The 22,815-nt window shown below is 38.2% G+C and overlaps 1 protein-coding gene across 1 annotated transcript in view; it reads left to right on the top strand.

The window, feature by feature from the left end:
- Positions 1-22,815, top strand: part of LOC126278988 (minichromosome maintenance domain-containing protein 2-like) — a 247,361-nt gene that overhangs the window by 172,171 nt on the left and 52,375 nt on the right. Inside the window, exon 6 of the mRNA XM_049979294.1 lies at positions 7,283-7,403. Within this exon, the coding sequence (XP_049835251.1) occupies positions 7,283-7,403 (121 nt within the window). The remainder of the gene's footprint in view (positions 1-7,282; positions 7,404-22,815) is intronic.

The raw sequence follows: 22,815 nt of genomic DNA on the forward strand, positions 1-22,815 counted from the left end.
AATTGCCCAGAGATCACCTGTGTGTGTGTGTGTGTGTGTGTGTGTGTGTGTGTGTGTGTGTGAACTGGTATGAAACAATGTGTGTATAATGTGTGCAGTGAGATATGAGTGAACAGTGTGGCATAACATTATTTAATAAGTTTTGTAAAAAAAAGTATTGCATACCAGGAGTAAATCTAATGATGGTCTCTAACTATAAGTCTGTAAATATATGTGTATATGAACTAGCTTATTTTAAACTGATCTAAACTTGTAAATATTTTGAAATGTCCTATATCCTTGTTAAAAAAAAAAAAGCATCTACGGATGAATAAAACCACTACTACTAATCCCTACAACAAATATCCCCATTACCAGTAGTTTGGGACAAGGACACTGTTGTCTGATTACTGAGAGCATTTCCTATGAGATTAATGATATTACACTCCAAGAATCTAAGTGGACATTGAAATTCTTCACAAAAATGTCACTCAATACATTTTCTTCTTCTTCTTCTTCTCAGATTTTAGTTACTCTTCTTCAAGTAACCCTTCATGTGGAGATAATGATCACATGAACATTACCACCTTTTCTATCAGGGATTGTTGCTACTTCCTGAAGCCTGGCCCCTGTCCCAGAATGTATATTGTTTTCCAATGAATGGTACAAAAATAACCAGTCAGTTGATATGTTTGTGCACACATTGTTTGTGTTATTATAATTTAATGTCTCAGTTCTTTTACACTTTTTATTACTTATCTATAGTTGTTCTTTTTTCTTATGTTACAATATTTACTTTCACTTTTGCTCTGAAATCGTGGTGGGTAGTGGTCCTCCTCATAACTATTTGATTTTTCAGTTGTATCGTTGGATGCAGTCTCCTCATTTTTTGCTTAATGTATCAAGACTTTTGATAAAAGTTAACATATCATTTACAGTTGCCAACCCACAATACCATATATCTTTCCACACAGTCAGCTAGCCTATGGAACCAACACTTTAATCAAATGAATGTCCTCTATTGGATCATCTAAGTATTTGGTTCATGCCGGATGCCACTCAGTATATTTCTTATAATTACCCCAACTATTATGGTAGTAAGCTAGCCTATGGAACAAACACTTTAATCAAATGAATGTCCTCTGTTGCATCATCTAAGTATTTTGTTCATGCTGGATGCCACTCAGTATATTTCTTATAATTAACTCAACTATTATGGTAGTATCTTGGATCTAGTAAATCAAGAATTAACTTTTCTTCAGAACTTAGCAAGCTGTAGTTCATCTTAAACTTCCCTTGAAAAAGAAATCGTCTGAATGAGTAGTTCCCCATTCAGAAGCATCTCCTTCCAAATAATCAAGGACGGGATCAGTTTCTTTGAGTTATCTCAACACCCAGGTAGTGATTTAGAAAATACTCTTAAAAAGTGATTGCCTCCATAGCCGAACGTCTAGTGTCACTGCTTTCAGTGCTGAAAGACCTTGGTTCTATTCCTGGTACCTCCTCATATTTTTTTCTGACAGGTAGGGAGGTCTGCTACAGGGTCCACTCAGCTCTAGTGAGGCCAAAGGTGGAACTTCTTGAATAAAAAGAGATGTGGCATCTTCAGGATTCATCTAATGGCAATAATTGCTGGAGGGATTGGGGACATGTTGATCACATGTCCCACAATCATAGATTGCTCCTTGGGTGGCCTTATAAATAGCAGTTGGCCAGATGGAACAGGTCTGAGGCCTGTTTACATTTTACTGCTAAAAGATAGTAGCATGATCATCCCATTATGGCTTAAATTTAGGAAACTTAGAGAAGCTGGTTCTGCTGTCTAGGTGCAACTCCTGTTATCACTATGGGGAACCCACAATTCTCCTTATGTTTCTTGTTATTAACCTGATCTCACATTTTGGCTAGTTCGTCCCACAATATCTGTAATTCTGATTCTGTTCTTTCTGCCCCTACTGATGAATGGGGTGTTCCCACCAGTGATACAATTTTTTTCTTAAATTTTTCACTCAGTTGAATCACTGGGACACTCCACAAAAGTAAAATGTGGTATTGCAGTTACACCTTGCTCTCTGTTCTGCTCTAATGCATTCAGTTGGACAGTAGTGCTCTGAGATGTGTTTATGCACTGCCATAAATTCTTTTTGAGTGAAATCTGTAATCTGTCTTAAATTTTTAGTTATGTCCCTGCACTGTTAATATCTCCATTTCCAATTAAGTTACACTTTAATCATCGGAATATGTAACTTATTTGTTAAACTCATAATAACTGATTGTAGTTTGGATATCCTATTGCTTATTTCTAATTTTTCACCTGAGCATTTGTGCTATTTAATTTATTATCAAATACAGCTTCTATCTCATCACACTGAACTTTTATTCTTGTATTAATAGCCTAAACTTTAGCAGTTAATTGTTCAGAAAATGTTTTGAATATGTTGTGCGACACTCTGGGCCAACACAAGCATCACCGTGCGTATACCTCTTTGTTGAAAAAATACTTTTGCATTTAAATCAGTTTATTTGCTCCACAACGCAAACCACAAAAAAAGAAAAATCAATTTGGTCTTAACACAGCTCACCAAAATTTCTTGCTTAGTTCACTGTGTTGAGGTGCCAATGGAAAGCTGGATAAACTGGTTTGCTGTTGGGGGGGATAGGTGCTGATGATGGTGTCCCTGAACACTGTGGCACAGTTGCAGAACTGATGAAATAATCATAATCATTTTGTAGTTCAGTCAGCCAGTCTTCTGATTCATAGACTTTAACATGTTCTTCTGTAATGTAATTGTTGTTGATTGATTTAATGATGTTTCATCAACAAGTTAATTCTTCTGAAGTTTGTGAATGTTTCTTGGATGTAACTGCTTATCAGTTTTGTTGTTGTAATTCTGCTATTGGTCACATTGCTAAGGACAGCTGTACTGAGACTTCCTGGGGGACTTTGCCTTTCGCGGGCAAGTGCTCTACCAACTGAGCTACCCAAGCACGACTCACGCCCCGTCCTCACAGCCTTACTTCTGCCAGTACCTCATCTCCTACCTTCCAAAGTCCCAAGTTCAAGTCTCGGCCCGGCACACAGTTTTAATCTGCCAGGAAGTTTCATATCAGCGCACACTCTGCTGCAGAGTGAAAATCTCATTCTGACAACTGCACTATTTGTCAATGTAATATTTCTTCAAAACTGCTAATTTCTTCTTGGTTTTCTCTTAATACATTATTCTTGTTCTAATTCCATTGAATCTCAGCACAGAATTTGTTCTTGGTTCTGCACTGGGTAGCCAGAAAGAAATGTTAACCCATTTGTGTATATGTATGTATGTACAGATTACTGGTGCGGTTACTGTAAAATTAAGAGCTGTTGCTTTTGGATTAAGCTTTCACAGTAACCATGCATTTGCTTCTTAATGTGAACTTCTTCACTACTGAAGTTGTACCTATACTGGGAGCTGTAAGTTTTTACCTGACTTCAGCTTTCTACTAAATAATAGAAAGCTTTCATAAAATATTCATGTTCATACGTACGCTACAATATTATATGTATTCTGCATGACATTAATGATAGTTACGATAGATCTAATAGCTAATGAATAATCATGTGTCCCACAAGCTTTCAACACCATTGTGAAGGTATAACCTTCATTTGATGGCATGCCTGGATTCTCTGAGCCGGGACATTTTGGCAGGGAATAACCATCATGAGAGCAGTACTGCAACACATAGTGTAACTGCCATCACTGTACCACCTTCAGACATATACCAGTGTACATGCACGAACAATAACAAACTTCCAAACAGTATGCAATTCTAAATTAATTGTTGTTGTTGTTGTCTTCACACCAGAGACTGGTTTGATGCAGCTCTCCATGCTACTCTATCCTGTGCAATCTGCTTCATCTCCCAGTACCTACTGCAACCTATATTCTTCTGACCCTCTACGATTTTTACCCTCTATGCTGCCCTTGAATACTAAATTGGTGATCCCTTGATGCCTCAGAACATGTCCTACCAACTGATCCCTTCTTCTAGTCAAGTTGTGCCACAAATTTCTCTTCTCCCTATTCTGTTCAGTACCTCCTCATTAGTTATGTGATCTATCCATCTAATCTTCAGCATTCTGCAGTAGCACCACATTTCAAAAGCTTCTATTCTCTCCATATCTAAACTGTTTATGATCCATGTTTCCCTTCCATACATGGCTACACTCCTTACAAATACTTTCAGGAAAGACTTACTGACAGGTAAATCTACACTCCATGTTAACAAATTTCTCTTCTTAAGAAACGCTTTCCCTGCCATAGGTAGTCTACATTTTATATCCACTCTACTTTGACAGTCATCTATTATTTTGCTTTCCAAATAGCAAAATTCATCTACTACTTTAAGTGTCTTGTTTCCTAATCTACTGCCCTAAGTATCACCTGATTTAATTCGACTACATTCTATAATCCTTGTTTTGCTTTAGTTGATGTTCATCTTACATCCTCCATTCAAGACACTGTTCATTCCGTTCAACTGCTCTTCCAGGTCTTTGCTGTCTCTAACAGAATTACAATGTCATCGGCAAACCTCAAAATCTTTATTTCTTCTCCATGGATTTTAATTCCTACTACAAATTTTTCTTTTGATTCCTTTACTGCTTGCTCAATATACAGATTGAATAACATTGGGGAGAGGCTACAACCCTGTCTCCCTCTCTTCCCAACCACTACTTCCCTTTCATGCCCCTCAACTCTTATAACTGCCATCTGGTTTCTGTACAAATTGTAACTAGCCTTTTGCACCCTGTATTTTATCCCTGCCACCTTCAGAATTTGAAAGAAAGTATTCCAATGAACATTGTCAATAGATTTCTCTAAGTCTACAACTGCTAGAAACATAGGTTTGCCTTTGCTTAATCTGTCCTCTAAGACAAATCTCAGGGTCAGTATTGCTTCACATGTTCCAGCATTTCTATGGAATCCAAACTGAACTTCCCTGAGAGGTCAGGTTCTACCAGTTTTACCATTTGTCTGTAAAGAATTGGTGTTAGTATTTTGCAGCCGTGATTTATTCACCTGATGGTTTGATAATTTTCACATCTGTCAACACCTGCTTTCTTTGGGATTGGAAATATTATGTTCTTCTTGAAGTCTGAGGGTATTTTGCCTGTCTCATACATCTTGCTTACCAGGTGGTAGAGTTTTGTCAGGGCTGGCTCTCCCAAGGCTATTAGTAGTTCTAATGGAATGTTGTCTACTACCAGGACCTTGTTTCCACTTAGGTCTTTCAGTGCTTTCTCAAACTCTTCATGCAGTACTGTATCTCCCATTTCATCTTCATCTACGTCCTCTTCCATTTCCATAATATTGTCCTCAAGTACATCACCCTTGTATAGACCCTGTATATACTCCTTCCTGCTTTTCCTTCTTTGCTTAGAACTGGATTTCCGTCTGAGCTCTTGATATTCATAAAAATGGTTCTCTTTCCTCCAAAGGTCTCTTTCATTTTCCTGTACGCAGCATCTATCTTACTCCTAGTGATATATGCCTCTACGTCCTTACATTTGCCCTCTAGCCATTCTGCACTTCCTGTTGATCTCATTTTTGAGACGTTTATATTCGTTTTTACCTGCTTCATTTACTGAATTTTTATATTTTCTCCTTTCATCAATGAAATTAAATATCTCTTCTGTTACCCAAGGATTTCTACTAGCCTGCTCTTTTTACTTACTTGATTTTCTGCTGCCTTCACTAGTTCATGTCTCAAACGTATCAATTCTTCTTCTACAGTATTTTTTTCCCTGTTCTTGTCAATCATTCCCTAATGCTCTCCCTGAAACTCCCTACAACATCTGGTTCTTTCAGTTTTTCAGGTCCCTTCTCCTTAAATTCCCACCTTTTTGCAATTTCTTTAGTGTTAATCTACAGTTTATAACCAATAGATTGTGGTCAGAGTCCACATCTGCCCCTGGAAATGTCTTACAATTTAAAACCTAGTTCCTAAATCTCTGTCTTACCTTTATATGATCTGTCTGAGACCTTCCAGTATCTCCAGGCCTCATCCATGTAAATAACCTTCTTTCATGATTCTTGAACCAAGTGTTAGCTATGATTATTAAGTTGTGCTCTGCGCAAAATTCTACAAAGCAGCTTCCTCTTTCATTCCTTACCCCATTCCGTATTCACCTACTACTTTTCCTTCTCTTCCTTTTCCTACTATTGAATTCCAGTCATCCACAACTATTAAATTTTCGCCTCTGTTCACTATCTGATAATTTCTTTATCTCTACATTTCATCAATCTCTTCATCATCTGCGGAGCTAGTAGGCATATTAACTTGTGCTACTGTGGTAAGCCTGCAATTAATTAGTTAACAAAAATACTTTCATTGTGGCAATCATCATTCATCAGCTAGGTAGACATTGGGTAACAGATGTCTCCTCTAATTATGGTCGTATGATTGGGGAAAACATGTACTAGTAAACTGACCTTTTCTCTAAAGCTTTTAATTACATTTGTGATCAAATCAGATTGTTGATCGAAGCATTCAACCATAGGTTTATGCCCACCCTTGCTACTTAGTCTTGCCATAGCAACCTTGCATGCAGCTTCAGTTTCCTTTTTTGGCTTAGGATGATGCTATGTATGTGTGTGTCATATGATTGTATGACAATAGCAAATGCCAGTAGAAAGCCAAAGAAGACCTGAAACATCAGCTATAATATACATCATATCAAAACTACAGATTTTTTATTTTGGACAAGTATGGAAATATTGTTTATCTTTTCTCTGTGTTTGCCTTTATTTCAAAATTATTTATTTACTTCTTGAGCATTCAAATAGAAAATTTTAATCTGAAGAAATTATATTCAGAGCTTAATTTTATCTCCTATAATGAGTGCATGACAGCTTCTATATGCTGGTGGAAGTGTGAATGTTTTACATTTTGTGTGTTTTACTTTTGCTTTTAGTTCACTTGTGTTTATGAAACACATGATTGGTACAAGTTTTGCATCCCAATACTATTTTATGATACTATTACTGCTTCATAGATTACAAATTTGACAATTTTAATGATCATTTGCCAGCTCATATTTACATGCTGAAGGAAGTTGGTATCAGTTGCATCTACACTTTTTTTATGTATAATTTCCAGTAGTGCAATGAAAGCTTTTCTTGGTATCGAAGTACTTTGTTCATAACATTCTACTTAATGTTGTAACAATGTGATTGTCAGAAAACCATTTAATTTTAAACTATGATTTATTATCAATTGATAACTTTTGTATGCCTGCTTGTGATATAAGTTTTGTTGTTTGCAGCATTTTTGGTATTCCATACCTGTGTGATGACAGCAATGAAACAGTGGAAATTTGTCAACACATTTTAATGAAATCAATATTAAGAACTGAAAGTGAATTAAATAATGATGACTTGAGAGAGGTAAGGTAATGTTAGCAATACTTTTTCATGCACTCAATAGGTTGTCATTCGACATCATTCATATTGCTGAAATTTAGTTGTGTAGCAAATTCTAAAATAGTATGCTCTTTGACTTGTCTCCAAAATGATGCACTTTAGAATACAGACTCTGCTGGATGACTACCACAAAGTTGGTTTTGATTGCACAGTCATTGAACAGCAGATATCATACTTTAACACTGAAGTAATAATTGATTGATGGTTGAGTGCAGACTTTGATACACATTATTACAACATGTTAATGAGACAGGAATGACACAATACTTTTTTTGGAGGTGTATACGAACGGGAGCCGGGAATTTTTTCATCTGGGAGAAAACCGGGAAAAACCCTGGGATTTTTTAGAATTCCGAGAATTTTCCGTTGTTTTAGTTTTCAGTTAAATTTTTGTAATTTTGACTGGTAAGAACCGATACTCTAAACAAAGAATATTACTGTATCCCGCTACTACAGAATAATACTGCAGCATTAAAATATGAACGAGAGGAAAAATGAAAATAAAATTTAAATTGCAAAGGAAATGCGCAATATAAAATAACACAGTGCTCGTACCAGCATCTGCCAACAGCAAAATGTGTCAAAGGCTTTCGGAAAACTATGCAGTGTTTCGTAACAACCAATTGCTTCCGATGAGCGTGACGTCAAACTGTTTACATTTGACTCATTTAATCAGTTACGAGCGGGCTCATGCACACGCGCAGTTGAGTCGCGTACGAGTAGTGCCTTCTCCCACGTCTGGCTACAGAAATGTGGCTGTTGGCTGTGTAAGCATCAGTAGCAGCAACCAGCCACATGGTACCAGAAAAATTTTACTGGCGCGCCCAAGCTGCCAGATTTATACGTGCGCAGCAGGCCCGTATCTATTGGGGGGTGGAGGCAAACCGGGGCATTTGAAACGGGCGGCAATTTCGCAGGCAGGGGGCATATTCATATTCTTGAGGAAAAAACCTTGTTTCACTAAGCAATTAGCATCCAGCGCACGTCGGTCTATCAGTTACTCATATGATTTTGAAATGCACCCCTGCGGGCTTTTTCCGAATGAATTATAAGTTGATTTTTGAATGCGTGCATAGTGTACGATATGTCTCTGCCAGGGGAATCCTCGTCACATCTAGAAATAAGCTGTCCTGCAGACAATACGGGACGGGGCTAAGCGAGCTGAAGGGAATAAATCCGAACCGGTGAATGCCAACTGCTGCTTGTTTATGTTGTTGATTCGGTTTGCAAATGCTCGGCGTTGTTATAATTATTAGCGAAATCCACAGATTCAGACTACCGGAATGGAAATAAACGACTATCAGCAATAACAGGTGAGAAAGATTACGTATTATTTTCTCGGTGTATCCAAGAAAGTGAAAATTTCGCAAAAAATATTTGACCAGATCACTACACTAGACAGGGCCAGTTGTAGTCCCCGGCTTACAGCCACAAGTTCCATTCTGAATAGCGTGGAAAACGCATTGTACGAACACGTAATAACGCCTAACCGGAGAATAATCGATGGATAACTAAATCGGTGATTGTGGCATGGTTAATAAAGTTAACCGGAGAATGAGTTTTGACAGTGGTAGAAACAGTTACAGAATTAGTGATAAGACTTTGTTAGAACGAGAAAGAAGAAGAAACGGGGAATCACACAAATTATGGAAGAATATGACGATTTCAAATGTATATAGAAAATTACTACTGCTTTTCGGTCTCGCGCGTAAGAAACTGGAGCGTATGAATGAAATGTGAAACTATTTCCTAACGCAAAGCCTTTTGCTTGTAGTAGGCCAAATAGGTATTTCATTATGGTGCGAAATGAATTATATTCTGTCGTATTATTAAAATGATCATCATTGCCAAAACAGTTTCGCGTATATGGTGTGTGTTGCAAGTAATGCAATATTAGAAAGGCCTATTCAGTTTTATCCAGCACACAGTGACAAAATAGACGCAATCCGATCGAGAAACCACACCAGTCTTGGGTACCGGTACTATTTGTATTAACAGCTTTTTCGGTATTAGACAACGACATTTCTATTTGTCATGTAGCAAAACGTTTGACGAACTTTATAAGGTGATAGTTCTTTCGCTGAAAAGGAAGCACGCCATGTAAAGCTGTAGCAAGATTAGAGAGAAAAATCGTTAGGACCTAAGGATTGAAAAAATGTGTACTGTCTTGCCTGTTTCTTGTCTTTACTGTTATTAGGTATCCTATCTTTAATTTTGCCACACAGAAGAGCAACTTGTTAGGTAATAGGCAAAAAAGAGTCCAGATTTTCTGAAGAGTTCTTGTTCTCCTGGTTAAGGGTGTTTAATTTCCACTGTCCTGAAATAGTTAGATGACAGCCATTACAAAATATACACTTTTGAGTTCCACAGAGCGAAATACAGTGACGTGCGGTATAAGAATGTTGTTTGAAGTGGATAAGAATGATGTTTGAAGTGGCGCGGCACTGCACTGCACACTTTAATTACGGAAGGCCAAAATATGTTACTAGTTTTAAATTTTATTTTATTCCCACCTCTCTGACAGTTAAGCATTAATCGCCTTGCAGAACAATAAAGCTATTTTTGTCGGTTTGGCTGAGGCAGCCAATGTATTCGAAACGAAGTGTGTAATTCCACACTATTGGTTAGTTTCAACTGTTCGCTGCATTTCAAGTCCACGTTTTCATCTTCTAGCGCATATGGCAGTACGCCATAATAAAGATCCAAACACGAGATAATACAATACTGGTACTCCGAGAAAATTTACGTCACGAAAACCACACTGAAAAGCTTCCTGTCAGGTCGAGGCCTACGTCATTGGGAATCTGGACATTCGAATGTGCACTGTCAGGGTAGCTGCACAAGCGCAGTGACGCTTCTTACCTGGGGCTCTCTATCAACTGCTGAAATGAATCTATTTCTTACAGGTCGCGGGAAAATATTGCGAATAGTTGTTCGAAAAGCGTTGTTTTCCAAGTAAATTTGCCTTTTAAGCAAAATGAACTATGTGCGAGAATGTACGATGAATTTCTTAAATCACAGAATGTTTGCGCGCTTTTTAAAAAAATTAGTTCATTGATGACGAGCCATTTAGAAGAATTTAGAGCCCAAAGATTTAAGTCGTATTAAAAATTTTACTCGCGTATTTGTGTGATGTGTCTCAAAGTGTAACATGCGCCAAACAGATCAACATTAATGTGAAAGCTTAGCTTCTCTTGTAGCGTATTAATCTTCGAGGTAAATATTATATGCGAAAGCTTTGCTTTTCTTATAGCAACACTATGAATATTAATTTAAACCATTAACTTTTCCTGTTGGTGAAATTCGAGTTTATACTTTCGTAACACGAAAATATGCAGCGTACATGTTGCTGCACATCAAAGATCTTTCCAAAACGTGTTTTCCCCCCCTGAGTTTCGTTTTCTAAAGCGCCGGGAAATTCTACGCAGCTGTATAAAACCATGTCCATTCAAAGGCTAAAAGTTTTACAGTTCCAAGGGAAAGTATACTGTCACTTAAAACCGAAAAAGTGTAGGGAGAAAGTGTATTTTTAACCGGTAGATCCGGGAAAAATCCGGTATTTTTCCTTGTCGACGTATACACCTTGTTATTAAACTGCAGGGTGAAAGTTTACACATGTAAAATTGCCATGTTAGAGATTTTGATAATTTATGCAAACTCTTAATTAGGGGCTTCACTGAATAGTGAAGAGTGTTGTCTGGTTAAAAAGTATTAGGGCAACACAAGTATAATGTCAAATACTGGAATCTGGTAAGCATGAAATACAAAAGTAATTCTGGGTGTGGCCAGTCTTTAATTACTGATATCTTTTAGCTAACTAGTTTTTGGAAAACTGAAATAGGTTATTCATTATTCCATCATTACTTCATATGACAACTTTATTATGTAATACTTCATTAATTGGACATCCAATCCCTGTTTTGCTTTAATATTTAAAAAAAAAGACCACAGCATGACATTCCATAGCAATCATCAAAAATATTTTAACTTAGTTCATGTTACAGACAAAACTTTAGTTATTTACAGCATTATATTACTTTGATCACCATATTTTTCTTCCGTATTATAAGCAATATTGCTCATATCATTTTGATTTTTCTTATTTTAACCTGCAGTACTTCAATGTGGCACATTTTTATTGAAAGTACACTTCCTAGTAGATGACTAAATTCCATTTTACTTTACACTGAACAAATGATGTTATATTTATACTCAAATAGTCGCAGAAATACTAGTGAATTCATTTTAGAAACATTTTCCTTACTGCTGATATACAAATTTGGTTACTTCGCATACTTACAGTTTTTTCAACACAGTCTTTTAACAATTCACAGTCTGTGGCGTCATCTCAGTTTTCACAAACCTTATCATCACTGACCCCCCCATGAACCATGGACCTTGCCGTTGGTGGGGAGGCTTGCGTGCCTCAGCGATACAAATAGCCGTATCGTAGGTGCAACCACAACAGAGGGGTATCTGTTGAGAGGCCAGACAAACGTGTGGTTCCTGAAGAGGGGCAGCAGCCTTTTCAGTAGTTGCAGGGGCAACAGTCTGGATGATTGACTGATCTGGCCTTGTAACACTAACCAAAACGGCCTTGCTGTGCTGGTACTGCGAACGGCTGAAAGCAAGGGGAAACTACGACCATAATTTTTCCCGAGGGCATGCAGCTTTACTGTATGATTAAATGATGATGGTGTCCTTTTGGGTAAAATATTCCGGAGGTAAAATAGTCCCCCATTCGGATCTCCGGGCGGGGACTACTCAAGAGGATGTCGTTATCAGGAGAAAGAAAACTGGCGTTCTACGGATCGGAGCGTGGAATGTCAAATCCCTTAATCGGGCAGGTAGGTTGGAAAATTTAAAAAGGGAAATGGATAGGTTAAAGTTAGATATAGAGGGAATTAGTGAAGTTCGGTGGCAGGCGGAACAAGACTTATGGTCAGGTGACTACAGGGTTATAAATACAAAATCAAATAGGGGTAATGCAGGAGTAGGTTTAATAATGAATAGGAAAATAGGAATGAGGGTAAGCTACTACAAACAGCATAGTGAACACATTATTGTGGCCAAGATAGATACGAAGCCCACACCTACTACAGTAGTACAAGTTTATATGCCAACTAGCTCTGCAGATGAGGAAGACATTGAAGAAATGTATGATCAAATAAAAGAAATTATTCAGATAGTGAAGGGAGATGAAAATTTAATAGTCATGGGTGACTGGAATTCGGTAGTAGGAAAAGGGAGAGAAGGAAATGTAGTAGGTGAATATGGACTGGGGCAAAGAAATGAAAGAGGAAGCCGTCTGGTAGAATTTTGCACAGAGCACAACTTAATCATAGGTAACACTTGGTTCAAGAATCATAAAAGAAGGCTGTATACATGGAAGAAGCCTGGAGATACTAAAAGGTATCAGATAGATTATATAATGGTAAGACAGAGATTTAGGAACCAGGTTTTAAATTGTAAGACATTTCCAGGGGCAGATGTGGACTCTGACCAAAATCTATTCGTTATGACCTGTAGATTAAAACTGAAGAAACTGCAAAAAGGTGGGAATTTAAGGAGATGGGACCTCGATAAACTAAAAGAACCAGAGGTTGTACAGAGTTTCAGGGAGAGCATAAGGGAGCAATTGACAGGAATGGGGGAAAGAAATACAGTAGAAGAAGAATGGGTAGCTTTGAGGGATGAAGTAGTGAAGGCAGCAGAGGATCAAGTAGGTAAAAAGACGAGGGCTAGTAGAAATCCTTGGGTAACAGAAGAAATATTGAATTTAATTGATGAAAGGAGAAAATGTAAAAAAGCAGTAAATGAAGCAGGCAAAAAGGAATACATACGTCTCAAAAATGAGATCAACAGGAAGTGCAAAATGGCTAAGCAGGGATGGCTAGAAGACAAATTTAAGGATGTAGAGGCTTATCTCACTAGGGGTAAGATAGATACTGCCTACAGGAAAATTAAAGAGACCTTTGGAGATAAGAGAACCACTTGTATGAACATCAAAGGCTCAGATGGAAACCCAGTTCTAAGCAAAGAAGGGAAAGCGGAAAGGTGGAAAGAGTATATAGAGGGTCTATACAAGGGTGCGTGTAGAGTTTGACAGAGCACTGAAAGACCCGAGTCGAAACAAGGCCCCCGGAGTAGACAACATTCCATTGGAACTACTGATGGCCTTTGGAGAGCCAGTCCTGACAAAACTCTACCATCTGGTGAGCAAGATGTATGAGACAGGCGAAATACCCTCAGACTTCAAGAAGAATATAATAATTCCAATCCCAAAGAAATCAGGTGTTGACAGATGTGAAAATTACCGAACTATCAGAGTAATAAGTCACAGCTGCGAAATACTAACACGAATTCTTTACAGACGAATGGAAAAACTAGTAGAAGCCGACCTCGGGGATGATCAGTTTGGATTCCGTAGAAATGTTGGAACACGTGAGGCAATATTGACCCTACGACTTATCTTAGAAGCTAGATTAAGGAAGGGCAAACATACATTTCTAGCATTTGTAGACTTAAAGAAAGCTTTTGACAATGTTGACTGGAATACACTCTTTCAAATTCTGAAGGTGGCAGGGGTAAAATATAGGGAGCGAAAGGCTATTTACAATTTGTACAGAAACCAGATGGCAGTTACAAGAATCGAGGGACATGAAAGGGAAGCAGAGATTGGGAAGGGAGTGAAACAGGATTGTAGCCTGTCCCCGATGTTATTCAATCTGTATATTGAAAAGCAGTAAAGGATACAAAAGAAAAATTCGGAGTAGGTATTAAAATCCATGGAGAAGAAATAAAAACTTTGAGGTTCGCCGATGACATCGTAATTCTGTCAGAGACAGCAAAGGACTTGGAAGAGCAGTTGAACGGAATGGATAGTGTCTTGAAAGGAGGATATAAGATGAACATCAACAAAAGCAAAACGAGGATAATGGAATGTAGTCGAATTATGTCAGGTGATGCTGAGGGAATTAGATTAGGAAATGAGACTCTTAAAGTAGTAAAGGAGTTTTGCTATTTGGGGAGCAAAATAACTGATGATTATCGAAGTAGAGAGGATATAAAATGTAGACTGGCAATGGCAAGGAAAGCGTTTCTGAAGAAGAGAAATTTGTTAACATCGAGTATAGACTTAATTTTCAGGGAGTCATTTCTGAAAGTATTTGTATGGAGTGTAGCCATGTATGGAAGTGAAACATGGATGATAAATAGTTTGGACAAGAAGAGAATAGAAGCTTTCGAAATGTGGTGCTACAGAAGAATGCTGAAGATTAGATGGGTAGACCACATAACTAATGAGGAAATATTGAATAGGATTGGGGAAAAGAGAAGTTTGTGGCACAACTTGACCAGAAGAAGGGATCGGTTGGTAGGACATGTTCTGAGGCATCAAGGGATCACCAATTTAGTATTGGAGGGCAGCGTAGAGGGTAAAAATTGTAGAGGGAGACCCAGAGATGACTACACTAAGCAGATTCAGAAGGATGTGGGTTGCAGTGGGTTCTGGGAGATGAAGAAGCTTTCACAGGATAGAGTAGCATGGAGAGCTGCATCAACCCAGTCTCAGGACTGAAGACCACAACAACAACAATCATCACTGAATCAAAATACAAATAAGAGATTTTTCATAAATTTTGTCAGCACTGGCTTCAAATATTCTTGGGTTCCATTGTCTTACATGAAAATATCACTCATCAAAGGTTGTTACCAAAATAGAATATTTTAGATTAAATAAAAATTGAAAATAATAAAGGATATGTACACTCTCCCCAACAATCTGTTGATATGATAGAGAAGACCAGACCAGCCACCTACCAGCATACCTTTTAGCCAGTATCACTCTGACCTTGAAAAGCTCAACCACATCCTTCACCAGGGCTTTTACTACCTCTTGATGTACCCTGAGCTGAGGGATACCCTACCCAAAATATTACCCACAGCATCCAAAGTAGTGTTCTGCCACCCACCCAACCTACACAATATCCTTGTTCATTCCTACTCCAATCCTACACCAATGGGTCATTCTGGTCAGTGAAGATGCTAGATCTGTCCCATACCTCTACTCCTCACCTCCTACTGCTTTCCAGTAACAGGCACTTCCTACCCAATAAAATGCATGGCACCACTTTGGCGTCAGCATAATTAGCTGTTGGAAATAATATTTCAAACATTAATCACAATTAAATAAAGTTCAATAAACATTATTTAAAAGGGTCACTTTACCCATAACTTACAATGAAATTATTTATGTCTTGATTGTAAACCTTTTCCAAAAGAATCCAAAATCAAATTTAGAACAAGAACTTTTAAATTAGCACCTCTGCAATCATTCACAACCAGGTGGGTTCATTCGCCATAACATGATCACGCAATAGGACCCACGGGCATAGGTAGAAGGAAAGTTTCAATGAAATTGCTACAAGAGACTATAAACTAAGTTTACATTTCAAATCAAGAAAATTCCAATACCCTTCCAGAAGGCCTCGAGTTTAAACAGCACTGATCATAATAAACGTGTTACAAATAATAAAAAAGATTACCTTAAGAACAAATACCTACTTGGGATTCAATAATTATAAGAAATTCAGGATGGCAATGGCCAGCTGTGCAGTAAAATTTATACAGATTTGGTTAACCACAATTAAATGAGCTGTAATATCTCGGGCAATTGTTTTGTACAGAAATAAAATTTGGCCGTCCTGTACAACGTTAAGTGTTCTCTTAAGAATAATAATGAAAAGAATTTTATGAGCCATATTGAGCCAGGAAATAGTAGGTAAATCGACCAGAAAAATAGGTACCCCGAAAAAATTTCGAAGTTTGGCTTCTTGCATCTCCTGAACTAATGCTATGATGAACGTGAAACTTGACATGTAGTAACCTAACACCAGAAGGCTCTTAAATATAAAGTTTCATTTCCATAGCATTTTTCAGTACTGAATGAATTAAGCGCAAAATTGAAGATTTTGTAAAAACCTCAAAAATGTGGTATTTTCGTTCCAATTTTGCTAAAAAAAACTATGCTCTGTAACACATACCAAGCTGTACAAATGGACTGAATGTTGGACGCGAAAATCAGGCTAAAAAAATAAACAATAAAAAAAATGTAAACTTCGGCTAAGCATATCTAATAGTGTGAACAGAAGATGAAAATGAAATTTAGAGTGCAAAAGATTGACAAGGAATAAAAATTTTTATTCCTCAACTACTTTCCAATAATCTAAAAATTAGTCGAAACGATGTTGATTTTTATGAAAAGATGAAAGCAGGGTATATTAGATACTTCTTTTTCAAATACCATTTTCTATTAATGCTTCAAAGACAGTCTCATTCGAACTGCAAATATTAAGTCCCCCACCCTCCTCAGAACAATTTGTTGAATTTTCAATATTGGCTAACAAAAGAGGCAAAGTAGCATGAAAAATTACACTGAGAAAAGAGATTCAACTTTGGCATGTTGTTTCTCGTTGATCAAAGGCGTTAAAATCAGTTATGGAAAACATGTTTTGTACAAGTAGCTCGAATGTGATCTACATTTGTACTACTAACGATAAAAGCATATAACTGTCCATGTTATGTGTTAATAATTTAAATATATCTTACCAGATTAATATATGGGTTTTGTTATACTGGCACAATGTACTCGGTGTAATCACATTGACCACAGTACAGATATTGCGCCATCTCAATCACCAAGTCTGTTCATTTGCCAGTAAATTGCTACTTATGAAGAAGTCAGGCTTTGATGGACTAATTTTACACCTGTTGCATCTATTTCCCATCCTTCTTTTCGACCCGGGCTTCTTGACCAGCACTGGCAAAGTTAAAAATAGATTTTTTTTTTTGCCTTTTCTGTAGTAATTCATTCAGAAGTGTCAGTAGATTTTCTCAGATTTGGTTCCCAATGATTAGTAAGGCTTCTTTGTATAATAAGTCTCAAAGCAGCATACAATACATACTGGAACGTTGCAAGTTTTGCTTTGGTATCTAGTTCCCCGGCGCACTTCTGTTTCGTGCATACCACGCATCTGTGCATTAGCATACTTTTCTGCGAATGTTCACTCAAGATAACAGCCGGAAAATGTCTCTCTGTGAATCGCAGAGGATTCTTGTCATCGTAGTGCCTTCCCCTACCAGCTTTTCTCCGTTCTGTAGCATATTTTTCTACAATCTCCCTTGCAAGATAAAGGTGAAACTCTGCCAGTGCCATTTTTCACTTTGTTACTGACCGATGAAGAGCATGAGCATTTAGAATGCACAAATCCAGAATGTGAAAAAAATATTTCTTATACCATTTCAGTCTTGCGCACTGAGCTCAGTAACATGTCACAATGGTCAATTGCACCCCTACTCGAATTGTAATCTACAATACATTGCGGTTTCTTTCTTTTTTCGCCAGTATTTCTGTCAATCTTCTCTGTTTCAATCATTTGTGTTGTGTGACTTGTGGTCAACATGTACACCTCTCTCTTATCGCACCACTTGATAGCAATGACCTTGTCAGTGGACCTAAATTCACTTTCTCCTTGTTTTAATTTCTTCTGCAGTTTTAGTATGTTGCGCCCATTCTTACTAACAGTGCAACATGCGGCTGTTCCATAGTTGTGAGGCCAGAGGAACAGGTCCGAACTGGAGTACCAGTTATCGACTTGTAGAATATGACTGTTCCAAATATGGTCCCATAACAGTTGACACTACGTCGCCACTTTTTCCCAAATTGTGGAACCCAATTTCTGTTGTTGCGCCTGTATATACAATAAAATCTGAAATATACCCACTCTGACAGTCACATAGTACAAATGTCTACTTCACCTGGTTGGAATAAATTTCTTAAATGATAATTGTCCTTTGAACAGGAAAAGACTTTCATCTATACAAATCTTTTGATGTGGGCGAAATGAATTACAAAACGTCTTACGAACTTTGTCAACAATCATCCTAATTTTGAATAGACTGTCGCCTCCAGTACTCGCAGAGTTATCACTGAAGTGTAACATTCTCAGAAGTAGTAACTTCTTAACTAGCACCATTAAAAGGCAAACAGCAACAAAACAATACATTTCCTCAACTCCAGTGTCTTTCCACTTTGACAATCGAGAATTCACGGATTCTGTAGTATTTTCTCTGGTGTAAACATAAAAATAATTTGTTTCGCCTGCAGTGAATTGCAACAGTTCTTGAGACATAAATATCACAAAAATGAAAGAATGCTTGGGTCAGTATCTAACTGACATTTGTGTCCTGAACTCGAGTCATTGAAGTTATGGTTTAATGGCTGGAAATCGGTTTCTTTCCAGTCAAATGTGTCACTTAAGTGCGCTCTTTTCTGAACCGTTTCACTGTCACTTTCTGATTCCTGCCGGCCGTGGTGGCCGTGCGGTTCTGGCGGTGCAGTCCGGAACCGCGGGGCTGCTACGGTCGCAGGTTCGAATCCTGCCTTGGGCATGAGTGTGTGTGATGTCCTTAGGTTAGTTAGTTTTAAGTAGTTCTAAGTTCTAGGGGACTTATGATCTAAGATGTTGAGTCCCATAGTGCTCAGAGCCATTTGCACCATTTTTTCTGATTCCTCAGATTCAGAGGAACTTCCGACTGTAATTCTTGCTCTCCCCTCTGATGTAAAGGGTTGAGGACTACAGCTTCGAGATTCTGTTGAAGACTCATCACTGTTAGCAACGTCAGATAATTCACACTCACTGTCGCTCTTAGTGAACATATCCAGGATTTCTTTATCTGTGCAACCACGGTGAAGTGACATTTCTCACGTAGAAAACAAGAAAACTAACAAAAATACAGGAATCTACGTTGAATTCTGCAAAGATGCAACACAGCAACAAACATATATGCACTCTCGAACTATACAGTCAGACCACTGAACAGGGAGGAGGGCGGAAAGACAGCTTTGCATGTGTACACGCCTGTAGCGCTCAGGTAACTGCGACTCAGCGTGCCTAAACTCGTCCCTAGTGGCGGAAAGGCTGGAGGTGCGGGACGCGTAAACACGTTGTTAGCGCTGTAGGGAAGAGACAAGACCACGTGTATACACGTCAGGTGCACCAAGGGAACGGCAAGGCATGACAAGTTTACACATCCCCAGCAGTCAAAGGGTTAATATAAAATGGGTTTTGTAATGAATTACTTTGTATTTAATCACTCTTCTTCTTCTTCTTCTGCTGCTGCTGCTGCAGTTCTCATCTGATTCATCTTCTGCACTGCTGTGGCAAGTTATAAGTCTCTCAGCGAGGTGTCTTGTTTACCCACAGTCAGCTGTGTCCACCTGCATGCTGATTGGCTGCTCATGTGCTCAGTGGCTGCTTCCGTAGAACTCACTCACTGTTTGGCTGCTGTCATACTGAAGCCATGAAACCCCGGCACTGATTTGCTGTTGCGTCTCCTCCATTTAAACCATTAAACCGCTAGAGTTCACACTTCACTGTCAAAGTTTGTAAACCACTTGAGTTCACACGTCACTGTAAAATTTTATTGTGCCCACATACAATAGTCCTCACCCAGGGCACCAAATGTGATGTTTGCTTGCTTTATTTCTTTGTTGATTGTCCTTGGTGTCGACGAATTGTGTTGGTACACTGGCTGAAAAATGGGGTTTGTACTTTCGATACAGACTACTGTAAATAAAGTAGCTGACAGGTGATAATTTGTGTCTCACAGTTCTTTACTTTCACTGTTCACCCCCCCCCCCCCCCCCCCCCCAGTAGTACACAGATATATGGCCAGTGCACTATTGTTTTGTTTAACTTTCAGTTAGCCTCATTAATAGGTTGCAGGCAAACATCCACGTACTGTCACAATAGTTTACTGTTGAACATCTACAAGCAGTAAAAGCCTAACCACACACTTCACAGCTGTTGTAGACTAATAATGTACGTATGGAACAGACACTGTCATTGTTTTAACACACAGCCTAATTGTGTTACACTTATTTCACAGATACATTGTTGTCGATCTAACCAATACAGGTTTATTGTCTGAAACTCCACCATGGACTGACTGTCTAGAGGCCAAAAATTGGGCCCTTATACATCCTCACCATAAGAAGTACTGCAACTATACATTGTTTGAAGTTAAAGTTACAGAAATTACAATTAAAACATCACTCATTAAATTAAATGAATGTTGTTGTTGTTGTTGTCTTCAGTCGTGAGACTGGTTTGATGCAGCTCTCCATGCTACTCTATCCTGTGCAAGCTGCTTCATCTCCCAGTACCTACTGCAACCTACATCCTTCTGAATCTGCTTAGTGTATTCATCTCTTGGTCTCCCTCTACGATTTTTACCCTCCACGCTGCCCTCCAATGCTAAATTTGTGATCCCTTGATGCCTCAAAAAATGTCCTACCAACCGATCCCTTCTTCTAGTCAAGTTGTGCCACAAACTTCTCTTCTCCCCAATCCTATTCAATACCTCCTCATTAGTTACGTGATCTACCCATCTAATCTTCAGCATTCTTCTGTAGCACCACATTTCGAAAGCTTCTATTCTCTTCTTGTCCAAACTAGTTATCGTCCATGTTTCACTTCCATACATGACTGCACTCCAAACAAATACTTTCAGAAACGACTTCCTGATACATAAATCTATATTCGATGTTAACAAATTTCTCTTCTTCAGAAACGCTTTCCTTGACATTGCCAGTCTACATTTTATATCCTCTCTACTTCGACCATCGTCAGTTATTTTACTTCCTAAATAGCAAAACTCCTTTACTACTTTAAGTGTCTCATTTCCTAATCTAATTCCCTCAGCATCACCCGATTTAATTTGACTACATTCCATTATCCTCGTTTTGCTTTTGTGGATGTTCATCTTATATCCTAATATATTAAATGAATACATCAAAAAATTGGTTCTTTTTAACAGTTTCCTCTACTACATGGGTTAAGCTGTATTATTTGTTTAAATCAGGAAATTAACAAATATAGTTATGCAAGCAATACTTTTAACAAAACTGTTAATTACTTTGGAATTAATTAAGGGCTTGCTTTGCTAACATGTTTTCAAATAGAGCCAAATAGACCCTTTAAGAGTACTCTTAGTTGTTCTCTCAAATGTTTATAATTATTATAGAATTTATATTTGTTTATAAGTCAACAATAGAATTTAAGTTGTGAAACAATCACCGACTTTCACCCTGTAACAAAAGTATTAACTAGAAATAGTCCAAATAAATTAGAAAATCAATTACATACATAAAACTAAGTACAAAATTACATCTGGTGTTATATTCTTTAAAACTGAGGGCCAACCTTTCTCTTTTATGAAAATGCAGATTATATTTATGTATGTTAATGGTAATTAGTGAAAAGTGAAAAACGAATTTAAGGAGGCAAATGGCAAAACAGGAGGGGAAGTAAAATTATCCCGGCTTGCTTTGTCACAGTGTCAGAAATTTTTTTCCTGGCAGCATCTGGCTGCTTGTTGCTACAGCTGATACGGCTAACAGTCACACTTCAAGTAGCCAGAAGTGGGAGCAGGCATTGCTCCTATGCAGATAAACTCCACATGCACATGAGCCCACTGGCAACTGTTCAAATGAACCTAATGTGAACAGTTGAGATGTCACGCTTATTGGAAGCAGTTTGTTGTTAACCCTTTGACTGCGGCTGGCTGCTACAGCAGTCTGAGCGCACTGTGGCCTGGGGGTGACCGACTGCTGTAGAAGTTCTGAGATGTTCGCTCACCTATTGTTTTGCTGCAGTTGAATAAGACGTCTGTTTGTTTGCAGTGCTACTGGTGGGCTCTCACCACTTTTTATCATTTGCTCTAACCGCAACAAATTGCATTTCAATATGTGGAACATGACTACATTTGAAGCTGATGTCAGCTATTTTGGCCAATACTCACAGCACTTGTACAAGTGATTTGCTTTAGACACAACGGTGATGCTATTGTGATTTCTTTCGAACTGTAGTTTCGTGCCTTTCTGCAAGACTCTATTCTTGGTTCTGACAACAGTCGCCTATTATTCACTTGTGTTTGTATAGTGAATTTCCGTATTGTGGTGGGGTGTAAAAAGCTCCTCACCTCCGAAGAGATAATACAGGTGCGGATGGAGAGTGACTCTAAAGAATCGCTGTGCTCTTCAATAGACAGTGATTTAGATGAAGAAGATTCTCTTATGAATAGTTTACAATCTGCAGACGTTGTTGATTCTCGTTCATCTCCATCTGCAATTACTAGGGCAAAGCCTACAACATTGAGAGGAAGTCCGCAGCTGGGTACTTCTGTTGAACGCTCATATCTTCAAATGAAGACCAATAAGGATGACAGAAAACAAATGGTGAAAACATAAATCCAAAGAGCCATCAGTTCAACGAATCCTCATCAGGAATGAAAGCTCCCGTAAGTGAGAATG

This window comes from Schistocerca gregaria, chromosome 6 (genome assembly GCF_023897955.1).
Source record: "Schistocerca gregaria isolate iqSchGreg1 chromosome 6, iqSchGreg1.2, whole genome shotgun sequence".
NCBI classification, from domain to species: Eukaryota; Metazoa; Arthropoda; class Insecta; order Orthoptera; family Acrididae; genus Schistocerca; species Schistocerca gregaria.